Consider the following 27,161-nt stretch of genomic DNA (forward strand, 5'->3'; position numbering starts at 1 on the left):
AAATGTGGTTTTGTTTACATCCATACGTAAACAACTCCGGAAATTTTTGAAAATATTTGTCGTAAGTACGCAATAACTATGTTTTATACTCGGTAATACTCAATTTCGTCAACAAAATACTTTAAAATTCTTAGTTAGTGTCGAAATAAGCGCAAGCACATCAGTCTATTGAGAATAGCAATGAAAATATTATAGCCATGGCAAAAGTGAACGTAGTTAGAAGCAGCACCATGTACCATTTCCATTTAGTTAGAAAGAGTGCCATTCTGACTTTAACGGAGACGCCAAACGAAGGTAGTGTTCGATTGAAAGAAGTAAAGTACAATACGTTTTAATTCGGAATTTTCCGGATTAGCGAGATCCGGACTATCGAGTCGTCGTATTATTGGGTGTCGGATTAGCGGGGGGATACTGTAGCATGAACTTTATCTTCACCTGTGATGTACAAGCCCAAAATAAAGAAAACAACCGATTCGTAAGGTAGCAGACAGGTCTCCGAGTTCATATATCATCACGGAGAATACTGAGAGTGTATTGCCTAAGAGGTGCGAAGTGAAACGTTTGCGGACAGCGAGGACATTACGCTAGGAAGTGCAACAACTATGTATAGCAAGGAACTCGCTCATCAAGACGCGAACCGAGACGTTGTGGTTTGTCCGAAGCAAATGCAGCGAACGAATCGGCCTTGGAAAGAAGAAGTTCCTCGTCGACCGAATCCTGACGATATCGCTGAGGCATTTTCTTTGAACTGGATAGAATAAGTTGTCCATCGATCATACAGTACCTCCGAGGAAGATCGCATATTTGAAAATTTCTGCCGCGTTAGAGAAAAATGTTGATGATAAAATAAAAAAATGCTTTCCAATGATGTCATCGAAAAGGTTGAAGGTCCTGCTGAATGGCAAGGATGCTATTAGGATATGTGTTAATATGAAACAGCCCAATGAAGCTATTAAGCAGGAACATTACCCTTGCCTGTTATTGATACTTTCCTAAATAAGCTTAGAGGGTCCAAAATTTACTCTCGATTCAACATAATATCAGCTACTGGCCTAACAAGCCAATCGTCGCATGTTCGAATCTCGGCTAGGCGGTGCTGCTAGATAAAGTTAGTAGGATTGTTGCACTAGCCACATAACAGTCCTGTACTCTAATAGCCGGTTGTGAAGTTTGTCGATAAAGAAGGGTTAAGTCTTAGAATGAAGTTTAAGCCCAAGGCTTTGCTTTTTTGAACAAACATAACATATGCCAATCACCATGTCGAGCTCCACCCAGATTCAAGGAGAGCAACTACATTCATGACCGGAAGAGGTCTGATGCGAATCAAACGCCTGATGTTCGGGATCAACTGTGCACCCGATATCGTCGTCTTTGGTAGGACAAACAGAACTGCCATAAATAGAGATATTTGTGCATGTATAAATTTGGGACCATACCGTTTTCTCCGGAGTATTTTATTTTCTCGATCTTATCTTTCAAATAACATAAATAGTTTATAAAGTACTTTAAAATTCAGGAACAAGAGTAGAGCCAGGAATCGCAGCAACTGAAATAATTGGTGGGTCCCAAATTTATGCATGCACAAATACATGTATTTGTGGCAGCTCTGAGGACAAAAGAAGTGCATGATAAGCGGCTTCAGCAGGTGCTAGGGTAAGAGATCTAATTTTTCGACCCTGTGCTAGTTTTCGCGTCACTGTTGAAATATTCATCTAAGTTTTTATAACGGAAGTTTTTACATTTTACAGGGGGAACGGTATAAGCAAGACTTGTCTGGTTTGTCTGATAGCCTATTATCTATAACCACAGACAAACAGACGAGACACCCGCGTTAATTCCATCCACGCAAAATAATCCACACGTTCTTTCCATGTGAAAAATCACGTAAATTTTTCTACAGGGAGTTACGTGACTTTCAGTTGAACATTATTGGAGAATACAATAACATCTATCTGATTTCCACGTAAATGCACGCATACTAATGCAAACTACGTTAAATTCACGTAAATAGTACGGGAAAAGTTAGATGGAAAATAATCACATAACTTTTCACGTAATTTCGACGTGAAAATTATTTTGAGTGTCGTTCAAAAACAACTTTTTTTTCCAAAAAAGCATGTTTCGCAACATGTCCACACCGCGGCGCTCGAGTGTTGTTTCGAATTTCCAGTAAACCATTTGGTTTGTATATCTCGATTGCAACTGAAGTTTACGAAATCATATCTGAACGAAAAATTTATATTTCACGCCATATAAGAGCATATATGTACCAAAGTGGAGGCGATATACGTGCGAAAATTTTGACAACTATTTGTAATTCTGTTTTGCGCAGTTTTTATAACACGCAACTAAATACTCCTGAATATATGCTATAGATATAATCAAATATTGCAATTGTCTATCCTGCTTTATAATTCACAGTCATGAATTGTATACGCACGACTGCAAAACAACTTATTGTTCACTTCGATTTGACATGCTCTAATCACAGACAAACAGACGAGACACTCGAGTTAATTCCATCGTCCAATAAAAAACCACTCATTTTTCAAAAAAGCATGTTTCGCAACATGGCCACACCGCGGCGCACGTGTGTTGCTTCGAGTTTTCAGTATGAAACCATTCAAATGTATAAACCCTACAGCATAAAACCCTGCAAATGCAAGCTACTCCGCAACATGCATAACAGAGGGTGCTAGTGTGCAAGCAAAATGTGTAGGACGCAAGGGGTCGGACACTCGGCACAGCCGTTTTTATGTTAGGCGACTTGAAACGAACCGAACTGTGCCGGTGCTGTACCGAAAGTGCCGAACTGCAAGATTTGTTAAATTTGTTAAAATCTGATAGACCTGGCAACCGTGCGAGATGATTTTGACAAGTGACCGTGCTCCCATTTCATATGTAAAATTGAACCGGAGGTGTGTAAAGCCCTATAAATGTTATTTTTATAAGGCTTTAGAGGTGTGCCGTTTGATATTTCTGCAGTGCCGGGGCACTATGTGCTGAGTGTCCGACCCCTTGGTAGGACGATGGTTTTTAAAGCATTTTCTTCTATGTGTCTTGTCAGTTCGTCAGTGCTCTAATCATTATACAACTCCAATATGAAATTGACATGAAAACGATTTAATGTGAACTTTCTATTACGATTTTGTGTTATCTGGGTAAAACCATACAAATGCAAAAAACCTACAGTATAAAACCCTGCAAATGTAAAAAATCCACAGCATAAAACCCTGCAAATGCAAGCTACTCCGCAACATACACAACAGAGGGCGCTAGGGTCCAAGCAAAATGTGTAGGACGATGGTTTTTGAAGAATTTTCTTCTATGTGTCATGTCAGTTCGTTCGTGCTATAACTGTTATAAACCCGCGTTTTATTATAATCACATTTTCAGTCTGGTGAATACATTAGTAGTCATTGAAGACATGTCCGCAAAATTCTAAAAATTGTGCTATGCCGCATGACCAATTCTTGTTAAAACAGCGGGGTGCTATCCCTATCTTAACGAACGGTGTTTGACAGTCGACTTAACGAAGGGCGCTATTGCAAAGAAAAGCGCCCGTCTGACAGGTAAATTTGCTGCCAACCTTATTGTCGAGATGTGCTGAGATGTTGGCAACAAAAACATGGCACCCATCGCAAGCCCCTGTGTTAAAATTACGGATTGAGAGAAAAACCAGAGGGGTTGTGTACAAGACACGACCGTGTATATAGGTGACGCAGGACTACGTAAGTCTCTTTGTAGTGATAGTAGCAATATATATACATGCTACATGCGTTGTACGTAACATTTATCAAAGTAGTAACATTGCATACGTTCAATTCTCAAAAGAATGTGCATTTGAAAACAATTTAACAAAATCAAGAACACAAACTATTGCTTTCCTGCTACCCTACTGAAATTAAAGATTGTTTTTATTACTCATGGTTCCCCACGTTGCAGGGATTTTACCAATTCAATCCTATTTTATCAACAGCACATCTTTTCACTACACTTCTAATGAAACGGCAAGCATGCGTATTCATACAGAGTCGTATTATAACCGAACACTACAGCTGTAGCACATTTTTCCAACACAGATATCAAATTCGCCTAGGTTTAATCGTCTCGCAGTAAAGAATTAGCGATCTGTTGGGACAACGAACTTGTGTCATTTTTTCTGGCACACTTCCCTAACACAGACATCAAATTGGACTAGGTTTAATCGCGTTCGTAAGAAATCTGTTGGCACGAGGGGGCTTTGTCACTCTTTCTGGCGCACTTCCCAAGCAAGGACATCAAAACGGTCTAGGTTTAACCGCGGTGTTAAGAAATCTTGTTGAAATGAGGAAGCTTTGTCACTTGTTTTGGCTTACTTCCCAAGCACAGATATCAAATTGGTATAGGTTTAGATCATCGCAAAGAATCTTCCAACCAATCACGAAGCGAGAATTTTGGTAAAACATAGGTTCATTATTTTAAATTTTTCAATAGTTCAACATCAAGAATACATACTTTTCTTTATTTAGGTCAATTCTTAGAAGATTTTCCGATCGATTGGTGTAAGAATATTGAAAATCAATCGGAAAACCGCTGAGCTATTAGTGCTCAAAACCTTTCATTTTTCGTGACGCTCGCATTTTTCGATTTTTTGGAATGACACCCTATCTCAAAACTTGCCGTAAGACGTAGTCCTACGTCAAAAGAATGCAATGCGGTATTAGTGTGCAAGATGGACGGATAAAAGGGATCGGCAACCAAAATCACTATTATACACGTATGGACACTATCGCACTAATATATGGCTCCTTTCTACGATGTACCCCTTTGTTCATGGTGACTCGCCTTGCATTTGCATGACAATATTAACAATCAGCTGTTGCTACTGAGTCCTGTACTGCACATGTTGAAAAATTATATATTCGTGCGCCAAATCGATGAATCATTTGTACACTAAAGAAACTGAAAGAAATTATTGTGGATGTGTTCACAAACGCTTATCTTATCTTGCTAGTTTTGCATAACAATATTTACTTTTATTCATAAAACCACGGACACATAGGTTTCACAGATCACACGTTCAATTCTGCCGTATTATCGGCAATACATCAGACGTATAGAGCTTCATTTCGTTTAAGAATGTAATCCAGTATATTTTTTATATACAAAAACATGATATAAGATGAACTTAACAACAGATATTGTTGTTTCTACCTGTTATTATTTTTCTTTGTGTATATTTAGCATTTTTCAATAGTATGTTTCAAATATTAGAAAGTTGATAATTGCATGAATGTACCACAGACGAGACGCTCGCGTTAATTCCATCGTCCATTCAAAAACCACTTATTTTTCAAAAAAGCATGTTTCGCAACATGGCCACAGCGCCGCGCTCAAATGTTGCTTCGAGTTTTCAGTATAAAACCATACAAATGTGTCATGTCAGTTCGTCAGTGAATGTACTCAAGTTATTCACTCGCGACAAAAACGGGCTAACGATAAACTCGAAACATGGAACGTTGTGAAGAACCGCAACATCAACATCGTAGCGCTGCAGGAGGGCACACTTTTATCGTGATGAACAAGATTTAGATGCGATACCCGAATGTGCAGATTAAGGATTAAGAGCCGAATCTTGAATATTAGGATAACTAACGTGTACAACACAGTGCACAAAAAGTACTGATGAAGACAGAGACAAATCCAACGAGCGCGAATACGAACGCTACCCAAAAAGTGCGTTGCGAGGAACTCAAACAGCTGTACCGTGTTCATGATACACGAACGTTATATCAAAAACTCGACGTATCTCGCAATGGCTTTGTGCCGCGAGCCGAAATATGCAGAGATAAGGATGTACGTATTTTGACAGGCGACCGCGCGAGGATTGAAAGTTGGAACCTGAGTTGGAACACCTCAATGGCGCGCAGATGGAACTCCGTGATTTTAAAGGAAGTGACATAATTGGTGCAGCAAGGGACGAAGATGTGCCCCCAACAAAGATATGACCCCCGTCGAAAAGCGACGATAAAGAAGCCATTCAGTGGCTGAAAAACGACAAAGCACCAAGTAAGGATTGCCTTGGAGTGAAATTTATCAAAATGAGCCCAGATAGGTTGGTCAGTTGTTTGCATCAATTCATTGTTTAGATTTGGAGTAGGCAACGACTACCGGAGGAGTGGTAATAGCGGCATTATTTGCCCTATCTACAAGAAGAGCAATAAGCTGGAGTGTGAGAACTACCGAGCAATCACTATTCTGAAAACGCTTTAACAGCAATTCTATTAAAATGGAGTCCTAATCGACTTAAACCAGGTTAATTTACGAATTCGCTAATAGTGTATACCGACAAAAGCTACGGAAAGTCCTGGACAAAAACGTCTTTGAGTGAAAACTCACTAGACGGCTACATGGTTATGACGGATAGAATTCGGTGCGACATGAGTATTTCGAGTGGACCCATTTTAATTTCGCAGAGAACACGGATATGATTTTTTCTGTCTGCTATTCAACATTGCGCTTGAAAGACTTATAAAGCGAGTGGCGATCAATATGAGGAGCACGATTTTCAATCAATACAGTCAATTTATCTGCTTTGCCGAGGACGTGGATGATGTCGGTAGAACATTTGAGGCGGTGGAATATCAATATACCTGACTGATACATACGCGAAATAGAAAAGATTGGTTTGAAGATAAATACGATACTCTAAAACGAAGTATGGATGGAACCGAGTGCGACAGGGTCCACTTAGATAATACCGTGGAAATTGAGGGAGATGAATTTAAGGTAGTCGACGAGTTCGTGTACCTTGGGTCACTGGCAACAGAGGACTACAATTCCAACCGTGAGATTAAAGGGCGTATCATGAGCGGAAGTCGCGCCTACTGTGGACATTACAAACATTTGCGGTCGAATAACTTGAGCCTCCGTACAAGGTACGCCATGTACAAAACGCTAGTTATGACGGTTGTCCACTCTCGGCATGAAACGTGCACAGCTACAAAAGGACCTGCAAGCATTCGGAATTTTCGAACGGCGGGTGCTAGGAACCATCTTTGGCTGCGCACAAGAAAACGGTGTAGGTGTAGAAAAAGAGCAGTCGTTTCAAGTACCACACATGAAATTGTCGAACACATACATACTAATAATGTAATAATGATTACAATGTTAGAAATTTTAAGAAGTTCAGATTTGTATATATATACCCGAGCAGGAGCGAAGAGCAAAATATATTTCATAAATTTATTTTTATTGATTAAAGAAATTTTAGATTATAAATATTTTATAAAATGATTTTTTAATATGTCATATGCTACTGCATTTATTATTCAATACCTTAATAATACTAAAATATGCTATTCTAAACTCTGAATACAGTCATGTTATTGCTTTGTTATTCAAATAGTTATTCACACAGGTAGTTATTCTTTTGGCCTTAAAGGAACAAAATTTTGATATTATTTTTTGTTATTTGTCCAACTATGTCAGCCAAAACAAGACCAAATTTTGATACGAGTTATTCGATTTCCATAACACATTTTGATATCATTTTGCTCTTCGCTCGTCGCTCCTGTATATATACGAAACATATTAGTGTGTATATGTGCGCGGGGAAAAAAATAAACAAGCAAATGGGCATTTGATACAGCAAATACCTTTGAAATATCAAATATTCCATCATGTTGACATTGCTCACAGTGGGTTACTCCTTAAAAAAGTAAACCAAACGGTTTCAAAGGTTGTACTTTAATTAATGTAAAATAGTACAGCAAAATTACTGAAGTAACTCGACATCATCCCAACATCAATTAAATACCAAAAACAAATTATCATGTAAATATCGTTAACAATAGGGTTGTGTGTACAAACGAGGTTTAGTATCCTGATTCACAAAGTAGTTAAAAGCAAAGTCTTGGGTATGACTGTCCTTAAAACTTGACTCTTCTTTATCGAGATTTCGCAGCCGGTCACAGCCGGACTTGGCTTGTTAACTCTCCATCGTACCTCGAAGCTGACTGGGTCAGTAGTTTTATCTAGCAAAGCAAAGTCATGGGTATAAACGTCTTTAAGAACTTGACCCTTCTTTCGACAGACTTCGCAGCCGGTTATTAGAGTACAGGAAAATTACGGTGCTAATGCAAAGATCCTGTTGACTCTATATCGGCACCGCCCTGTCGAGATTCGAACATACGACAACTGGCTTGTTAGACCAGCATCGAACTCCGATGCTAACTGGGCGGGCAAGTTTTATCTATATAATACGATAATATTATTTAACTGAACATTACGACACATTGCTATAGACAACTATATCCTGTGGCCGTTAATTTGATATTGATATTTGATGTTTTGACACACAAAAAAGACTTTCGTCCAACTATACGTAAATTAAGACACATTCAAAAAGAAAACTGAAACATCTTTTCACTATATAATCATAACGGGCAGCGAAGATTGGCTTTCGTATTACTTACCCCTCGCATGACGATGTTCACAGCAACAGTGATCGTTTATGAAAGCAGTCGAATGGCAAAAGTTGATTTTTTCAATCCCACATTCGTCGCACCATGCAGGAACTTTAGTAACCTCATCCAGATTTAATGCTTCCAAGGCCATTCGCGAGTCTTTTTCACTGACTTCATGTTCCTTAAAATATTCTATCACTGGAGTGGTAGTCCTTCCCTTAAATCCCGTTTTTGAGTCATCCTCGCAATCCAAATGCACTTCATTTGTTGCCAAACCGGCACATGTAAAGGCGAACGGAAGGGTGGCCATAATAATTATCACCGTGTACACCACTCGCCAGGCTGTTATCCGACAGACCATTGTCGTGAATTTTTACCGGCAGTATACAAACACAATGATCAATGATCAAATTTACGCCTCATTTTAACTCAGCTTGCACAGTATATTTTACATTTTATATGTAGTGGGATAAAACTAATTGTTCCGATTAGTAAGGATAGATGGATTCGCCCACTTTTAAATACACATATTATTCAATATTTTTTTGTTTCAAATACTTAGCATTTTATCTCACAGCAGCAAAACTTAACAAATATATATTTAACACGTATATTGACAGAAAATAGCCCGTTCCTCATTCGCAAAACCAATTCACACTGTGATAATTTGTAACAATATTTTCTTAATCTTCTCATTGGAATATGGATATAAACTGATTCGTACGTAGTCCTCGAAAGGTACTAGTTAGAAAGAAAGTATATGATTCATTCTTGCTTCAAAGCTTCCCTCGCCTTTCTAATAACTACTCTAAAGAGGGTAGTTATTGTTTACGCCTGGCGGTAGGCAAGGGGTTGTCAAGGAAGGATACCGTAATTTCACATGCGCAATAAAGTAAACTAATGCTAGCAGGGCAGGTACGAATTGATGCAAAGAAGTAAAAGAGAAACCGAACCGTCACTTCCGATGCGACGTGAATGACTAAAGCGTGATCCGCGTGGAAAACCGTTCTGGTGGCGATTTAAATATTCACTTTTTCTAGCTGAAACACGTTCACCGCACAATGGTGCAGTACTACTCTGATGTAGGACAAAATCTTTGATAAATTAGATTTAATGCAATGTAGATATAGCTTACTCATTCTAATTCTATTAAATTGTTAGGAAAGGTTCATAATATTTACATAAACATTCAAAATTTGAATTAATCCACCTAGTGGTGTGACGTAGACTTTCTATTGTAGCAATAATTATATTAATTTTAATTAATTTTAATTTCTCAGCATCATCGATAATTAATGACTATGATTTTAAATGTCAGTAACCAAAATCCTTAATTAATAATAAAATTAACAAGAACATACTAGGGGTATTAGGGGCATAATGTGCACCCTAACTTGTTGGCTGATTTAAGTATCCAAAATGACTAAATTTTTAAAGTCTCGTCATTGCAAAACATACATTCATTATCGATAATTAAAGGCATACTGTTAAAATAATTGACATGATGACGAAAATTGCAATTTAAATTTATGCTTCAAAAACTAAAAATCAGTCAGTGTGTTGGGCACAATGAGCATCTTCTGGGACATAAAGAGCACCCTTATAAACACATGCTTGGAGGGTGTAGTACAGGATGGTAAATGGTTGAATAATGCGCTGCAGAACAATCACGACGTTCCACAACCTCTTATTTAGCAACTCCTATCACTACCTCCTCGTGATACCATCTGGGATACGTTCCTTAGTGGAAATCGGACAACCGGTGGAAACTAGGGTCGTATGCGGACAGAAAAGGGGGCACTCATGCGAAGGCTGAGTGTAAACTCTCCGCCTGCAAATGACGGATCTCGGTAGAAGCATGTTCGATGAACCTGAAAATACTGAGAACCTGAGCAGAGGGTCCAAAGCCCCCAAAGGAGGATGGTTTTAACAGCTGTTATCCATGGCTAAAAGTAAAAACATGAATGGATAAACCCCTAATCCAAGATGTCATGCGACCCGTGCCGAGGGATGAATGGTAGGGGGGGGGGGGGGGGTTCTATAAATACTCAGCCTCAAACGGAGCCTGTGGAGTACCAGAGCGCCCTCCACTCCCTTACTCCGGACTTTTATATCCCCTCAACTCGTGGGATTCTTATGGAAAACAAAATCAAAAATACAACAAGTGTAGATACGGTGGAAAACCCGATCGCGAGAGGAGGTATCCAGCACCAAGGGTGGAGAAGGATGCAACTAGGAGCGCTATTGTGGGTGGCAAAGGCAGCGGCATGCCTACCACGCCGGACACAGCGATGAATGGCCCAGCGCTAATCAGGGCGATGGAGAAGAATAGAGACGCTGTACCTAAAGTGGTAGCAGCGTCACAGCAGCTCGATATAATAATCGAGTTCACGTCAGGTCGCGGCAATTTCTCCAAGGACCTGAAGCAGAGCTTGCTCATGCTTCGGAGAACCTTGAATGCAACGACCAAAACGCACAACGACCTCGTGGCGCATGCAGGAGAGGCGAAGAAGGTGAGCGTGAAGGCGTCGAAGGCATTGGCGTAATTAAGGTGGGGCTAGGGGGGGCTAAGGCCCCCTAGAAAATTTAGGCTGGATTTTTAAATTTAAGAAAAAACTATAGTTAGGTAACATTACATAATAAAAACCTAAGAGTAATTTTTATATGCATCACAACTTAAAGTTGCTATGAATCAATGCACATTTAATCTTAATATGCCAAGGAAATAAAATGGTCGAAAAAATGCCGGGGGCTATAGCCCCCCTAGAAATGAGCGCTAGTTCCGCCAATGGCCGAAGGGAGTACAGACGGACCCCTGCCCGTTGACGGAGTGTCGCAACGCGGTCCAGGAGGCCACGAAAAGCGCTACCAGCAGCGGTAAGGCGTCCGCCGTCTGAGACAGTCCCCGGAGGATACCACCCCTGGTGGACCGAAAAAACGCCTGATCGGTAAAAGCCCTCAGGCTAGCGGGTTGGCAGAGCTAACCGATGAACCATCGGGAAGCTCCAAAACGGGTGGCCCGTGGACCGAGGTTAAGGCCAAGAGAAAAGGCCAGCCCCACCTAAACCGGCAAGGAAGCGAGCGAAGAAGGGCGACGTTCTTATCCTGAAAACCGACGGGTCGAAATAGTCGGAGGTTCTGGAGGCCATGAGAGGAGACACCCTACTCAAGGATCTGGGCGCGGACGTGCGGAGCATGCGCCGCTCACACACGGGAGATATGATCCTCGAGTTAAAGAAGGACGCCACCAAGAAGAGTTCCGCATACAAGTCCATAGCGAACGGAGTGCTCGGGGACGGAGTGCAGTTACGTGCTCTCACACCAGAAGTGACTCTCCAGCTTAAGAACATGGACGAGATCGCCGAAGCGCGCGAGGTCGTACAAGCTCTCAAAGAGCAAAGTGGAGTGGTGGTGGCAACCGAGGCGGTTCGCCTACGCAAGGGTCCGGCTGGGGCCCAGGTAGCCACTATACGACTTTCGCTGACTGACGGAAACGAAGCCCTGAAAGCTGCTAGGCTAAAAGTGGGGTGGTCGGTATGCCCACTGAGCGTGCTTAAGCAGTCGGAAGCTTGCTTCCGGTGCTTCGAGCACGGACATAAAGCCTGGAACTGCAAGGAGCCAGATAGGAGCCAGTTGTGCAGGAGACGTGGCAGTGCTGGCCATAAAGCAAGGGACTGCGTGGAGCCTCCCAAGTGCCTGATCTGTACCGGTAAACGGGAGGTCCAAGGTGCCCGGCCGGTGTGCCGGCGACTAAGCTACGTTTATAGTGCAAGTGACACAACTTAACCTAAACCACTGCAGCACGGCTTACACCAGCTGTTACACCAAGCAGTTTCTGAGTCAGCAATGGACATTGCCATAATCTCGGATCCATATCTCTGATCCATATCGCGTGTAGACAATGGCTACACTCACAGTGACCATCAGGCGGTCCGCTATGGTGTCGGTCAGATAACGAGGCGGCAGGCGGCGAGTAGAGCCGACACTCCAACCACCCTTGGATGGAAGACATCATACTTCGATCCCGAAGTATTTGTGGAAGCGATCCGAAGAGAGTGCGGTGATCGCGGTATGCCCGATCTGAACGCTGATCATTTGATTGAGGTACTGTCGCGAGCGTGTGACGCCATGCCTAGGAAAAGCCGACCTAGGTATGGGCGGTCACCAGCTTACTGGTGGACAGCTGAAATTGCGGAACTCCGCGGAGCGTGCTTTCGTGCGAGGAGAATTATGCAAAGAGCTCGTTCGGATGAAGGTAGGGCTGAATGTCGAGTAGCACTTGTTGCTGCAAGCGCAGCGCTTAAGAGTGGGATAAAAGCTAGTAAACGAGCCTGCTTTGAAAGGTTATGTGCTAGAGCTAATGCGAATCCGTGGGGTGATGCCTATAGGTCGTAATGGCAAAGACCAAGGGCGTGATGGCGTCCGCAGAGCGATCGCCAGAGATGCTGGAGCGAATCATCGAGGTCCTCTTTTCGTGCCACGAGCCAAGGCCCTGGCCTCAAGCCGCTGAGTCGTCCCACGGCCGACGTTCCAGTATCTCAGACCATAGCGTAGGATGGTCGGCCTCCATACCGAACATCCAAAGTAACGTGGGCGACGGCGGCTTAGAGGTTGGGGAGGAAGCGACGGTTACGAATGAGGCACTAATTGAGATCGCTAAATCCCTAAAGGTGAGCAAGGCACCGGGACCAGACAGAATCCCGAATTTGGCCATTAAAGCGGCTATTTTGGAGACTCCCGAATTATTCGGAGCAGTAATGAGTAGATGCCTGAAAGATGGCCATTTCCCGGACAGATGGAAGCGACAGAACCTGGTCCTATTTCCGAAGCCGGGAGAACCTCCGGGTGTCCTCTCGTCATATAGGCCAATCTGTCTGCTCGATACTGCCGGCAAGGTACTGGAGAGGGTTATCCTTAACAGACTCGTACAGTACACGGAGGGTACAAACGGTCTGTCAAGGAACCAATTCGGCTTCCGTAAAGGCAAATCTACGGTGGATGACATCCTGTCTGTCACTAAGACAGCCAAGGTGTCAATCCAGCGTAAGAGGATGGATATCCGCTATTGCGCAGTTGTCACGCTCGACGTGAGAAATGCGTTTAATAGCGCTAGTTGGGACTCCATAGCTAACTCGCTTCGGAACGTTCAAGTGCCGGTGTCGCTGTACAGGATTCTGGAAAATTATTTCCAGAATCGGGTGCTATGCTACAACACGGAGGAGGGTCAGAAGTGCGTTTCAATCACCGCAGGGGTTCCGCAAAGGTTCCATATTGGGTCCGGTGTTGTGGAACATCATGTATGACGAGGTGTTGAAGCTAAAGTTCCCGGTAGGGGTGGTGATTGTCGGCTTTGCGGATGATATCACCTTGGAAGTCTACGGTGAATCTATCAGAGAGGTTGAGTTGACGGCTGTTCACTCTATAAGCTAGCGCATCATAAAACGGAGGTTATCATGGTAAACAACCGCGAGTCAGTGCAGCAAGCAAATATTTCGTCAACGCGGTTCTTAAAACTCCTGGGAGTCATGGTCGACGACAAGCTCAAGTTCTGGAGCCACGTCGACTATGTCTGCAAGAAGGCTTTTACAGCTATTTCGGCATTGTCTCGTATGCTGTCTAATAGCTCTGCGGTATATGGCAGCAAGCGAAGGCTTTTAGCCAACGTGGTCCAGTCCATACTTAGGTATGGCGGACCGGTGTAGTCATCGGCGTTAGGAACCAAAAGCTACCTAGGTAAGCTGGAAAGTACCTATCATCTCATGTGCTTGAGAGTGGCGAATGCGTATCGTACAGTTTCATATAACGCAATCTGCGTCTTAGCGGGAATGATGCCTATGGGCATCATCATCAGTGAGGACGTTGAGTGCTTCAACCGACGTGGAACTAGGGGCATACGGAGTACCACAAGATCGACCTCGATGACCACATGGCAGCGGGCATGGTCTGATTCCACAAAGGGCCGGTGGACACACCGACTTATTCCGGAAGTATCCAGGTGGGTCGACAGGTGCCACGGCGAAGTCAACTTCCACCTGACACAGATTCTGTCAGGGCATGGTTGTTTTAGATAGTATCTGCACAGGTTCGGGCATGCGGATTCTCCCGCGTGTCTCGAATGCGTGGATGCTGAATAACCTGCAGAACATGTTTTCTTTATATACCCTCGTTTCGTGGGTGCGGTAAACAACATGCAGGCAGTGAGCGGACAGGACACTACGCTGGACAACTTAGTCCAAAGGATGTGTTCTAGCTCGGACGTCTGGGGAGCGGTCAATGCGGCTGCTACCCAGATTGAACTTGAGCTACAAAACCGCTGGAGAGCCGATCAACGGCGAGTAAATAGCCTAACTACCATAGCCCAGTAGTTGTCTAAGAGGGTGCGTTAAGCACAATAGCCCCTCCCTGAACTAATACCGATAAGGTGGTGCCAGGGGGGATTTAGGCTGGAGATTCGAGTAGGGTTTTAGTGGGTCTGGGTAGTAGTAGGGGGGTCTGGATAACAAACCCCACTTCCTGAGTTGTCTTTTCAGGTGGCTGATAGTACCGTAACTTCTAAGGTGCTGAGCAGATTTCCCTACTCGCTAAAAAAAGAAGGGTGTAGTACAACAACCACACACACATACACACTCCCACACACATACAAATACACATACATACATACACATATACACAAACTTAAAACGTGTCAAAACGTCGAAAAACCTATTGACCGCAAACCGCTTAAAGCCAATTGACCAGCGGAGGTTGCCTCAGGAGCACACAAAGAAAGTTTCGGATGACGCTTAAGTTAGCTGTGTTTTAGTGTTGAAGACAGATGTTTTCCGCTTCCTTCTGCCAGCTGGTATGCGAGGATTCTGATTTCACGGATATAATGTAGCGTCGAACCTTAAAAGGATACTAAATCTACTAGAAGCACATATGGCCCGGTCAACATTGAATGTAACACAATGTTATTGTTATGTAACACAGAAGTAACATTGTAATGTAACAAAATTATCATCAAAAATCAAAATTAGACGTAACATTAAAATAAAAAAATGGTAGCATTGTTACGTTAAAATGAAACCTGTATGTTATGTAACAATAACATTAAGTTTGTAACAATGCTGCCATTTTTTTATTTAAATGTTACGTCAAATTTTGGTAACTTTGTTACATCACAATGTTACTTTTGTGTTACTTAACAGCATCATTGTGTTACTTTCAGTGTTGAACACCGTGTGTTCACCACAGAGGTGCTGTACAAAAGGAGACTGCACAACCGCCCTTATTAAGCTAGCAAATGGGTTATGTTATTTTTAGAGACGAATTGTGCCTCTTCCTTCGTCTACTGTAGAACCATCGACCGAGAAGTTTAATCTAACTTTGTTTTTACTGGCGGGATGACGACACTATGCAGGCCCTTGCGACTTACAAGGTACTGCGTGTGACGTTTGATATTTACCAAATGAAACTGGTACTGGTAGTTCGATACTTGTCAAACTGTAGCAAAATCTGCAAAAATAACGGAATATTTCAAGTTTCCACCGCTACAGGTACTACCACAACTACTGGAGCATCTACCCTACATAAATTAAAAGGAATCGAAAAATAAAAGACTTGGAATCTAAATGTTCCGCCATCCGGGGTGAGATTGTGCCAAAAACCAAAAATTTTTTTTTGTGAAAATTTATTATATCTATAGAAACTTGTGACCTTAATTCAAAATGATGATGAACATAACATATTTATTCATAACTTAGAATGGAACACCGATAATATTAGCAAACTATTTAGCCTAAACAGGGTTTCAAAGTTCGCGATCAAAAATACTCGGAAATAACGCTTGTAACAAATGTCCCGCATAAACCAACCCAAACAAGAAATCGCATCAACTTGCTATTTTGGAGGTATATAAACTAATCATTTACAATGTATTGAAAGGGTATTATGCGTTCGATAAGTTTTGATTACGAAAATCATATTTTTCGAAACTTTGTACTTTTCGAGCTTCACGGGGGTGAAATTGTGCCAAGCCATAATGGTCGATCCAATTTGTGAATTTCACATACACAACAAAAATACGCCAGTATACACCAGAACACTCACATCCTTTACTATTGAGCACAATATTTTGACAGATTAGATTGCATCATCCATTTTGGAGCAAACAGCATCATAGGTCTGCTAAATAATTTTAACTAATTTTTATTTTTTCTCTAGAAATTTCAAATACTTTGAATAAACATTCTAAAATAAAACGAATATATTATATTGTGTATAAACTGCCAGTTTTAGGGAGGGGGAGGGGGTGGGATAGGCCACATGTTCTGCGGCCGCGGGTTCTCGAACGAAGTAATGGTTACTTTTGTGAAATGATCAAATAGGTATGCCCCCTTAGGATACGCCCCTTTATATATCTCCCCCTTGTTAACCCTAGAAACGCTACTGGCTATATAAAGGCTGTCCATTGATTGGAACTCATTTTTAGTTATTTCAGACCTCTCCGGGTTATTTTCGTTCATGCTTTTTGTATAATGCGTTGTTTTTGGCCGATCTCCTGCCCCTAATAGTCCACTTAGTTCATGGACGGCCCCATATGAACTACTTTAAACTGATATTTATGTGTATTGTTTATAAACATGCTAATGTTCACTGTTTAGGTTTTTTGCCTAAATTTATGTTTTTGGCACAATGTCACCCATTAGAAGGGGTGAGATTGTGCCAAAGTTCATGCACTTCTAGTAAAACTAGGTTTCATTGTAACTAAACCATCTCCACGGTAGTTGTTAATTGAAAAATTTAGTATATATTGCCAGGTTTGAAATCAACTTAGTTCCTAAATTGTGTGTATACTGAGCTAAAGAACAAAAACATATGCTTTTTTGGCACAATCTCGCCCCGGATGACGGTACTTTTTATTTAACGGCCCTTTAAAGAACAAAGATTGGTGACGGAGGCCTGAATGTATGTAAAGTCTCGAAAATACTAGGCGAATTGACTATGTAGCAGCTAGCAAATGAGTTTGCAAGCTGATCGTTAACGGCGTGATTTTATGATCAACTCTTAAGTGCGCTTGCTAGTAGTTAGTCAATTCACATAGTATTATCGAGGCTTTACATACATTTTGGTGGCAAGTATTATCGAGGTGCTACAGTTCAGTATTTTTTGTGATGTTACAAAAACATTTATATTGTTACATAACAGAAATAATGGGATTGTTACATAACAATGGCAATTATGTGAGGTTACGTTACATTGCTTTAATGTTATCGCAATGTTACATAAACATTATCGTAATTAACATTTTTTTGAAACGATGGTTCTACAATTGATGGAGGGACGGTAGGGGAAAGTAATGAAATTTTTTTGGGAAAGGAGAGGAAAGTGTGGAAAGGAAGGGGGGGGGTAAGGTAGCTATGCTTAACAAGTTGTCGTTATGACTCCTACCTTTTGTCCAATGCTGGAAGGTGCATGGATCGAACCAAGCTATAATCAGAGATTATAACCGGATTTGAACCCACAACGCCCGCCAGGGCGTGTGGCTCGCTGGTACCCGTGTACCTTTGACCCATAGAGGCGCTGGACAAAAGGTGACTGCACAACCCCGCTTATTAATGTAGCGACATTTTGGGTTATTTTTAGACATAGAGAATTAGAGATACCAGTTGTTCAAATTAGAAATCAATCCCGTTAGTTTGCATGAGAAATCGCTCAAGCGAACGGGGGTCCAATGTAGTAGACATGCAGGCTCATGAAGATGGCTCAACTGTATCGGGGCAGAAGGAGCTTCCAGCATCATGATGTTGACGAGGATGAAAATGGTCGGCCTATTCGTTTACCTCTATACGTTGAGTCCAGTGGCGGCATTCCTGCATTTTCTTCGGCGACATTCTCAGTCCTTGCAGCGTTTTTTGTCGCAGCATAACGCTTTGTTTGACTCCAATTTTGAAAGATACGAAGTTGAATGTTGCAGGATGATCCGGTTGATCTCCAGCATGCAGCGCAAACATTCAATAACAAGATAAGCGATTGCCTTCTCAGTGGTAGATGGGTGAAATGCAGACAAATATATCCACGCCGCCATGTCCTCGTCTTGTTTCTGGCAAAGATTAACAGTTATGATTGTATGAGCCGCTTTGGTCCCGTAGGTGTTGGCAGTCAAAGCACAGAGAACAGACATTCATCTTAATTCTGCAAGATGTGTAAAAGGTTAATATCGCCATATTGAGAGTAGATGGTAATGCTGGTAATGCATATTTAAATGCGCTGCTAAACTGAAATAAATTGGGTGTGTTGTTGAAACCACAGCGTCTTCTTATCTCCGAGAAGAAGATTTCCAGGCAATCCTGGCAAAGAGCGTTGGTACACAAGTCCGAGCAGCTGTATTCCTTCTTAAAATTTCCCAAATTTTCCGTAGTCCGTGGATATTACTGATCCACCCTTTCAGGTAAGGTGGTCTTCTTTGTAATATTGTTAAGTACTTCGATTCTTCTTTAATCTAAAATTACAGAACATTTTATGTTCCAGTACCTAGAACAGTTAACTTATCTTTCTAACATAAACTATGTTAGCTTTACAATGTACGTGTTCGGACTGTTTTTGAACGAAGCGAAACCGTTTCTGAATCGGCTTTATAATAATAGCAGATCAAACTAAATGTTTATTTATAAAATAAATGGTATTAGATTAAGTTTTTCTGTTTTTAAAATGTGGACTTACAATTTTAGTTTCGTTATTCCTTCTTGCAGATATAACCTCTTTTCCAGCTATTTTAGAGCAGCAAATCGATTGATTTGACGTGTTCTGTATTGTATCGTCACACCAGCTTTTAATTGTCGTACAAATTTTTAATCTTCTAGCTGTAAGTTTTAATTTCGTTTTAGTTGTAAGTAGAATAATAATACTTCCTCTTCGTATCTCACTCACTAGAAAATATAGCCACAAACGATAGTTAATTTTAAGCAAATTCGCCGCTAACTAGGCACAATTTATCCTCTTCCTTTTAACTAACTTTTTAGCGCTTTTAACCACAAAATGTCCGTTTAATCTTCAACTTTTCTTCCTACTTACTTTCTTCACATCACTTTTTTCCTTCTATTAATCGATGTTTTTTGTTTATATTTTATCGAGCATACCTATCTGTCAACGTCCGCTTGAGAACGCATCCCGCAATCTATCCTTTGTCAGTTGCGCTCAGTGCAGTGCTCCCAACATTTCCCCGGCCCGTAAACCTGGTCCGGAGGCCACTTCCGGTCTAGCTTTACCATCATCGCCTATCTCAACAACTGCTAACTGCGCAACAGCTCGCCGAAACAAGCCACTGCTCGTTCGGACTAACGCCTGCCGCACACGACCATCGCTCGCCGGGATGACCTCCTCGATTCTTCCACGTATCCAGGATCTCCGCTTGGACCCTCGACTACGTAGACCAAGTCGCCTTTTTTCAGCATCGTCGATTCTCCATGCCACTTGGTCCGCTGGTTTAAGGAAGGGACGTATTCCTTAATCCACCGGTCCCACATGTTCTGTGTCAACTCCTGTGAACGCTTGTACGCATCCCGTAGAGTCTCTGCTGAATGCGGGGGAGGCGAGATCATCTGCGCCTCGTTCGGCGAAATCCCACGCAAGAAGTGGTTCGGACTAAGTGCTTCTGCTTCTTCCATCTCCTGCGGTACGTAGACTAATGGCCTAGAATTAATAATATCTTCCGCACTAGTCACGGACGTGTGCAGAATCTCGTCTGTCAGCCGCTTCCCGTCGTTAAGTGTGTTCAACGCCTCCTTAACCGATCTAACCAACCGCTCCCAAACTCCACCCATGTGGGGGGCAGCTGGTGGATTGAAAGTCCACTTCGTACGCACATCGGTCAACTCATCCGCACAATCGCTGTTGATGTCATTGACACGTTTCGTCAGTTCCTTGCTTGCTCCTTTCAAATTGGTTCCATTGTCGGAGAAGAATTCTTGCGGCGGTCTTCGACGATGCATGAAACGATGGATAGCCATCAAACAAGACTGCGTAGTCAGATTGGTGCTTATTTCCAGATGGATCGCGCGTGTCACAAAGCAGGTGAATACTACTATCCAACGCTTTTCGCTATGCCGGGACACGGATACGTTAACCGGGCCCAAATAGTCAACGCCGACGAAACTGAATGGTCGTCGATACGGTTGTAGTCGCTCCACAGGCAGAGCCGCCATTCTCGGAACTCGTGGTCGACTACGAAACACCTTACACCACTGACACGCCTTTGAAACATTTTGTACCAAAGCACCAACTTTTGGAATATAAAACCGCTGCCGAATTTCGTTTTTCACCGTCTCTCTGTATCCATGTTCAAGGCGTGCGTGATAATATTGCACTATCATCCTCGTAACGTAATGCTCTCTCGGCAGGATCACCGGAAAGCGCAAATCGAACGGAAAGAACTCTGCCTTCTCTGTACGCCCTTCCATGCGAATGATACCGTTTTCGTCGACCAATGGTGTCAGCTTATACAGTGGGCTTGATTTCTCCAACGCTATCCACTCGTTCATGGGACGATCCCTATTCCTTATCAAGGTCTTCAGCTCATCTCCAAACACTTCGGCCTGAACAACGCGTAACAGATGCCATTCTGCCTGTTGGAACTCCTCCTGCTTCAACGGCGAGCGCATCACCGACCACCTAATTGGTTTCAACAACTTCGCCTGATTTTCCGTAGCCTTCAACGTTTCTACTGGAATGCCCTCCTTTCGCCTACGGCAGTTCGACACGAATCTAAGAACACAAGCCATCGTCCTCACTAGTACGTTCCATTTGGATATCCGCTGCACGTCAATCAGACTATCCTCTAATACTACATCATGAAACAAGAACGGCGCACGAAGCTCTTCTTTCGTGTTGGCCGGTGGGAATTGCTGCGGCCACGTCGACTCCTCATCATACAGAAAACTGGGACCCTTGAACTAGCTGCCGTCTGATTCTAACTCCACATCATGCCTCCACTTCGTCAACCTATCTGCTTCGTTTAACCTTGTTGGGGTCCACCGCCAATCTGCCAGCTTCGTGCTGCTGAGGATCTCTCCAATGCGAAACCCAACGAACTGTTTATATCTCCGTTGGTCCGATCTGATCCAGGATAACACCGTTTGCGAGTCAGTCCAGAGGTATGTTTGCTGAATAGCGAAGCTGTGGTTTTTCTGGACAGTACGCATCAGTCTAGCGCCCAGCACTGCCGCCTGAAGTTCAAGCCGAGGAATGCTTAACTGCTTCAGCGGAGCGACCTTACTCCGACTCATCACTAGCGCACAGACATTTTTTCCATTGATCTCGGCGCGAAGATAAGCCACGCAACCGTACGCTTTCTCACCCGCATCGGTAAAGATGTGAAGCTGAAGGTTTTTCACTTGATGGGATAGTGCTGTCCCGAAATAGCTCCTCCCTATTCTCACTTCTGCAATCGTTGGGATCAAATTGACCCAGTGTGTCCACGTCGGCATGCATTCATCGCTGATTTTCTCATCCCATCCACAACCCGTTCTCCACAGGTCTTGAACCAGCATCTTTCCCAGTACTGTGAACGGCGACAGGAGTCCCAGAGGATCAAACATCGTCATAACGCAGCTGAGAACCATCCTCTTCGTAGGCTTTTCCGTTCCAGCTAGAGCTGACAGAAATTCTTCACGTGGGGTGGTAGAGAATGAAAATGCATCTTTTGCCGGTTCCCAGATAATTCCTAGGACGCGTTCCGTTCCGGTTTCTTTATTTTCGTGAAAATGGACAGGATCTCCACTATTACGCTCACCCATTTGCCGCAGGAACTCCATCGAGTTGGATACCCAGTTTCTCATGACAAATCCTCCACGAGAGTGGACCGTTGCGACATTCTTTGCTAGCCGAACTGCCTCTTCGACTGTGTCGACGCTGTCGAAGTAATCGTCAACGTAGTGGTTGTGGACAATCGCCTTTGCTACTTCGGGGTACTCATCGGTGAATTGCTCAGCGTTCAGGTTCTTTATATACTGTGCTGAACACGGGGAACAGGTTGCTCCAAAGGTACCAACGTCCATCACGTATATTTGCGGAGCTGCACTCTTGCAGGGTCTAAATACAAACCGTTGAGCTTGTTTATCTTGTGCTCTTATCATGTACTGGTGGAACATCTCTTTGAGATCTCCACCAAATCCAACAGGCCGTTCTCGAAAGCGTTGAAGCACTGCCACTAGGGATGTCAACAAATCCGGACCCTTCAGTAGCTTACTATTGAGAGACACTCCGCTAACTGACGCTGCTGCATCCCACACCAGACGCACTTTACCTGGTTTCTTGGGGTTCACCACTACATTCAGGGGAAGATACCACACAGCCGACGGATCTGTACAAGCAAGTTCTTTATCCGTTAACCTGTGTGCGTAGCCTTTGCTTTGGTACTCCCCAATCTGGTGGATTACATTACTCCGCAACTCATCGTTCTTCGACAACTTTCTCTCCAAAGCTTCCATCCGTTTTGCAGCCATGGGATAGCTGTCGGGAAAAACTACCAAGTCGTCACGCCACAAAAGCCCCGTCTCAAACCGGTCACCTATGCGCACCATGGTGGTTTTCAGTATCTCACGCGCTCGGCTGTTTTCAGCAGACTCTGGAATTCCAGCCGCCGTGATTCCGCTCTCCTCAAGCATATACAGCCTGAATTCGTTAATTGGGCCATGACTGCACTCCAGCTGATTCGCTAATTGGGCCGACTGACAGTTGTTAGAAATTTCTAAACTCGAAAATTCCATACAATTTTGACATTCAGGTTGTCACATAGCCCAATTAGCGAACACCCAATTAACGAACCGCCCAATTAACGAAACTTTGCTGTATTGACTGCGGATCAAATCATGCAACTCCTGGTTGGTTGCTGTTCCCGCAGCGTGAAAATTTACAACCGCATTCCTTACCGAATGCCCTTTTTCTGGCCCGTAAACTGTCCAGCCTAACTTCGATCGAACGCCTATGGGTTCACCTGGCTGTCCAACTTTGGACTCGAGTGGCGCAAATACGGATAGGTTGTCCAGCCCAATCATCATCTTCGGTTCTTCTCTATTATAATCCTGGACAGGCAAACCCTGCAGGTGAGGGTAACGTGTCGCAATTTCGCGAAACTGCATTTCCTGTTTCGGCAGTACAAGATCCCCGACAGTGCGCGCTTCACGGAGCACGAATTTCTCGGCAGAACCCCGAGCAGACACCATCAAATCCACTCTCCTCGAGCCGTTTTCATAACGTTTCGTATTTCCGGTCCACGTGACGATTAGCGGTTCGACGACTCCGTTGACCTTCAACGTATTCACGACGGAATCCTCTACTAGAGTAACTGAGGACCCTTCGTCCAAGAAGGCAAGAATATCCAGTTTTCTGTTCCCACAGTGAAGTGTAACTGGAACCATGCGGAAGACAACTGAGCGATTCAAACGACTGTGAGCGTTGCACTGAACCTCCATGATCTGAACGACTTCTTCTGAGCGATGCAAGAGAGTATGGTGGTTTCCCTGGCAACCCACTACGTTACAACGTATTCGAAAATTACAGCGACTCTTGCCGTGGTTGTTGAGGCACAACTCGCACCGCTTAAACTTCTCGACGACCTTCAAGCGTTCAGCAACGTTAAACTTTCGAAAGTCATCGCAGAATCTAATTTTGTGATCGGTTCTTCGGCACACCCAACACGGTTTCTCCCCTCTTAAACTCGGCACTTCGCTTCTTTCATTCGGCATCTCGCTTCTGCCACTCGGCACTGTATCCTTACTGGTGGGCGAGGAACTGTGGATATGGACATACTCCCTTTTGTTCAGCTTTGCTCTTCTGGAGCTTCCGGATCGTTCATTTCGGTCAGTGAGATCTAGGGAAGAAAACTCACTAATCTCCGAAACGTCTGAAACAATACCGTTCATAAACTCGGTAAAGATTCTTAGCGGAGTACCAGTTTTGTCCCGTTTAAAGCGGACCCACTCCAGCTTATAATTCGGGGGAAGTTTATCTACAAGCTCCTGGACCAACATGGGATTACTAAGGTGATCCACTAACTTCGCGGCTTCTAAGTGATCGCATAACTGCTTGACCGTAATGCCGAAATGTATAAAGGATTCTAAACGGTCAGCCCTCGGTGGTTTGGCTTGACGAACCTTCGCCAGTAACGTCTTCAACAGCTTCTCTGGTTTAGCAAATAAATTCTGTAGATCATGAATGACATCGGGAACCGAATCGGGTAAAACTAACCGACTCCTCACAGCCTCGAGTGCATCCCCTTTCAAACAGTCCTGCAATCGCTTCAGGTTGTCCAGATTGGAGAACCCACAAGCTTGAGTTGTGTATTCGTAACTGCTGATGAATATTGGCCACAGTTCAGCTTCCCCCCTAAACACCGGTAACTGCTTAGAAACGGATTGCCGGGCGGCAATTTGTGCTTGGGAAAGCCCTGCCGGCTCAATCCCCGGCCCGTTCATCCTTGGTCCGTTGCCCATCCGGTTCATACGGAAATCTGCCAACACCGTTTTCTCCTCCGCCGTCAGCCGTAATAAATCATCCCCTTTGCGGGTTTGGCCGCCAATTGCCTGCTCGCGAGCCAGGTCTTCCGATCGATATGCAATAAAGGGAACCGAAAGCCCTTTGAATCTTTCGTTATGTACCCCTGTAGTTCTCCTCGTACTAACTAATTCGAATACCGCAACATTTTTTACCGATTTCCGTCTATCGTCACATTCGAAGCTTTTTCCGCCGAGCCACTTTTCCACCTTCTGGCTGAGAATCTCATCGCAATCGCCGTCTGAGTCGTTGCCTGCAGGTTCGTCTACATTCTCTTCTTCGTCCACCTTGCTATAGTTTTGCACCAGGCCTGCTTTCGCCGCATCGAAATTTTGCCTTAACTTATTCCGTTTTTTCAAAAACTCTTCTTCCTCCACCAAGCGCCGATTCAGCATTTCCTGTTCTTGCTGCAACTCTCGTGCCTGAAACTCACGGTCTTGCTGCAACTCCATCTCGCGAAGTTCTCTTTCGACTCGTAACTGTTTCTCCCTCAGCGCGCGTTCCATTTCTAGCCGTTTCTTACGCAGAATACGCTCGTTTTCCATAGCCTTCTCTTTGGCTTCCATCTCTTCCTGTAATTTTGCAAGGGAATCATCGAGTATCGCATTAACACTGCTCACCGAACCACCTTCACTTCGCGAATTCTTCTTTCCGTCAGCGGTCTTTTTCGCCGTAGCGATAGCAGCACCTTTCTTCTGCTTTGGTATTTGCAGAGAATTGCAGCGCTTCAGACAGCTCCACGGATGGTCTTTAATTTTATCGTTTACACCAGCGCAGCCGAAATGCGTCCACTGGTCGCAAACGTCACACTGCACCATATCGAATGTGTCCACTTCCTGGCACATAATACAACTACTGGTCTTCGATTCAGTCATTCTTTGAGGTTGAGTCCAACGGGTAAAATTTTTGATTTTGTTCGGTCTGTTTTTGAACGAAGCGAAACCGTTTCTGAATCGGCTTTATAATAATAGCAGATCAAACTAAATGTTTATTTATAAAATAAATGGTATTAGATTAAGTTTTTCTGTTTTTAAAATGTGGACTTACAATTTTAGTTTCGTTATTCCCTCTTGCAGATATAACCTCTTTTCCAGCTATTTTAGAGCAGCAAATCGATTGATTTGACGTGTTCTGTATTGTATCGTCACACCAGCTTTTAATTGTCGTACAAATTTTTAATCTTCTAGCTGTAAGTTTTAATTTCGTTTTAGTTGTAAGTAGAATAATAATACTTCCTCTTCGTATCTCACTCACTAGAAAATATAGCCACAAACGATAGTTAATTTTAAGCAAATTCGCCGCTAACTAGGCACAATTTATCCTCTTCCTTTTAACTAACTTTTTAGCACTTTTAACCACAAAATGTCCGTTTAATCTTCAACTTTTCTTCCTACTTACTTTCTTCACATCACTTTTTTCCTTCTATTAATCTATGTTTTTTGTTTATATTTTATCGAGCATACCTATCTGTCAACGTCCGCTTGAGAACGCATCCCGCAATCTATTCTCTGTCAGTTGCGCTCAGTGCAGTGTTCCCAACAGTACGTGGACTGTGAAATAAAAAAAATACCTTAGCTTGATCGAAGCAAGAATTTTTTGTATAATACATCCCTTCCAAGATCGCTTGTATTTGGTCTAGAGATATGAAATGACTTGAACCAACGGTGATCGGCGTCCGATATGGCTGATGAGAAATAAGAATCTTTCAAATCAACAGCTGAGAACATTAGAAATTACATGGTAAGCTACCTTTCCAATTGAAACTGCGTACTTCTTTCGAATTGAACACGTCAAATAGCTTGTCGTGCATTTCTGTGAATTCGGCGGTATCGAGTGCTTGATTAGGCAATTGGGTCCTAAAATTTGTGATAAAAAGATGATTTTTTTAGAAGGAACGATAAAGCTTCCCATTATGACTACCAGAGTATAGTTTTTTCTTTTTTAAAAAGATGCAGAGCACTAAAAAATTAAAAAACAAAAATATTGTAATTTATTCTCCCTTGACATTAGAGATCTTTCTTGACATAACGAAAATAACACGTTTCTGGCAACAATGATAACTTTTTCTCACTGGCAACTCTGGTTTGACATTAGAGCAGCTGATCGTTTTGACAGTTACAGCTTCGCAGTTGTCTCTTGTGCTTTGTCCAAAGTAAATTGATATATACAATATCAATAATA

At 43.0% G+C, this 27,161-nt stretch overlaps 3 protein-coding genes across 3 annotated transcripts in view; all 3 read right to left on the reverse strand.

Moving 5' to 3' along the window:
- Window positions 1-8,811, reverse strand: part of LOC128745750 (uncharacterized) — a 28,025-nt gene extending 19,214 nt beyond the window's left edge. Inside the window, exon 1 of the mRNA XM_053842825.1 lies at window positions 8,460-8,811. Coding sequence (XP_053698800.1) covers window positions 8,460-8,811 — 352 coding nt within the window. The remainder of the gene's footprint in view (window positions 1-8,459) is intronic.
- A 10,954-nt stretch (window positions 8,812-19,765) lies between these two features.
- On the reverse strand, window positions 19,766-21,208 carry LOC128745751 (uncharacterized). Its single transcript, XM_053842826.1, has one exon. It carries the CDS (start codon window positions 21,206-21,208, stop codon window positions 19,766-19,768), a length of 1,443 nt encoding a protein of 480 aa, XP_053698801.1.
- Window positions 21,209-21,379: 171 nt separating this feature from the next.
- LOC128745752 (uncharacterized) lies at window positions 21,380-25,855 on the reverse strand. The gene is made up of 2 exons (XM_053842827.1): window positions 23,357-25,855; window positions 21,380-23,080 (listed from the first exon to the last, which is right to left on the reverse strand). The coding sequence occupies exons 1-2, from the start codon at window positions 25,853-25,855 to the stop codon at window positions 21,380-21,382; spliced, it is 4,200 nt and encodes a 1,399-aa protein (XP_053698802.1).
- Window positions 25,856-27,161: the final 1,306 nt, after the last annotated feature.

The sequence above is a fragment of the Sabethes cyaneus genome, chromosome 1 (genome assembly GCF_943734655.1).
Source record: "Sabethes cyaneus chromosome 1, idSabCyanKW18_F2, whole genome shotgun sequence".
NCBI classification, from domain to species: Eukaryota; Metazoa; Arthropoda; class Insecta; order Diptera; family Culicidae; genus Sabethes; species Sabethes cyaneus.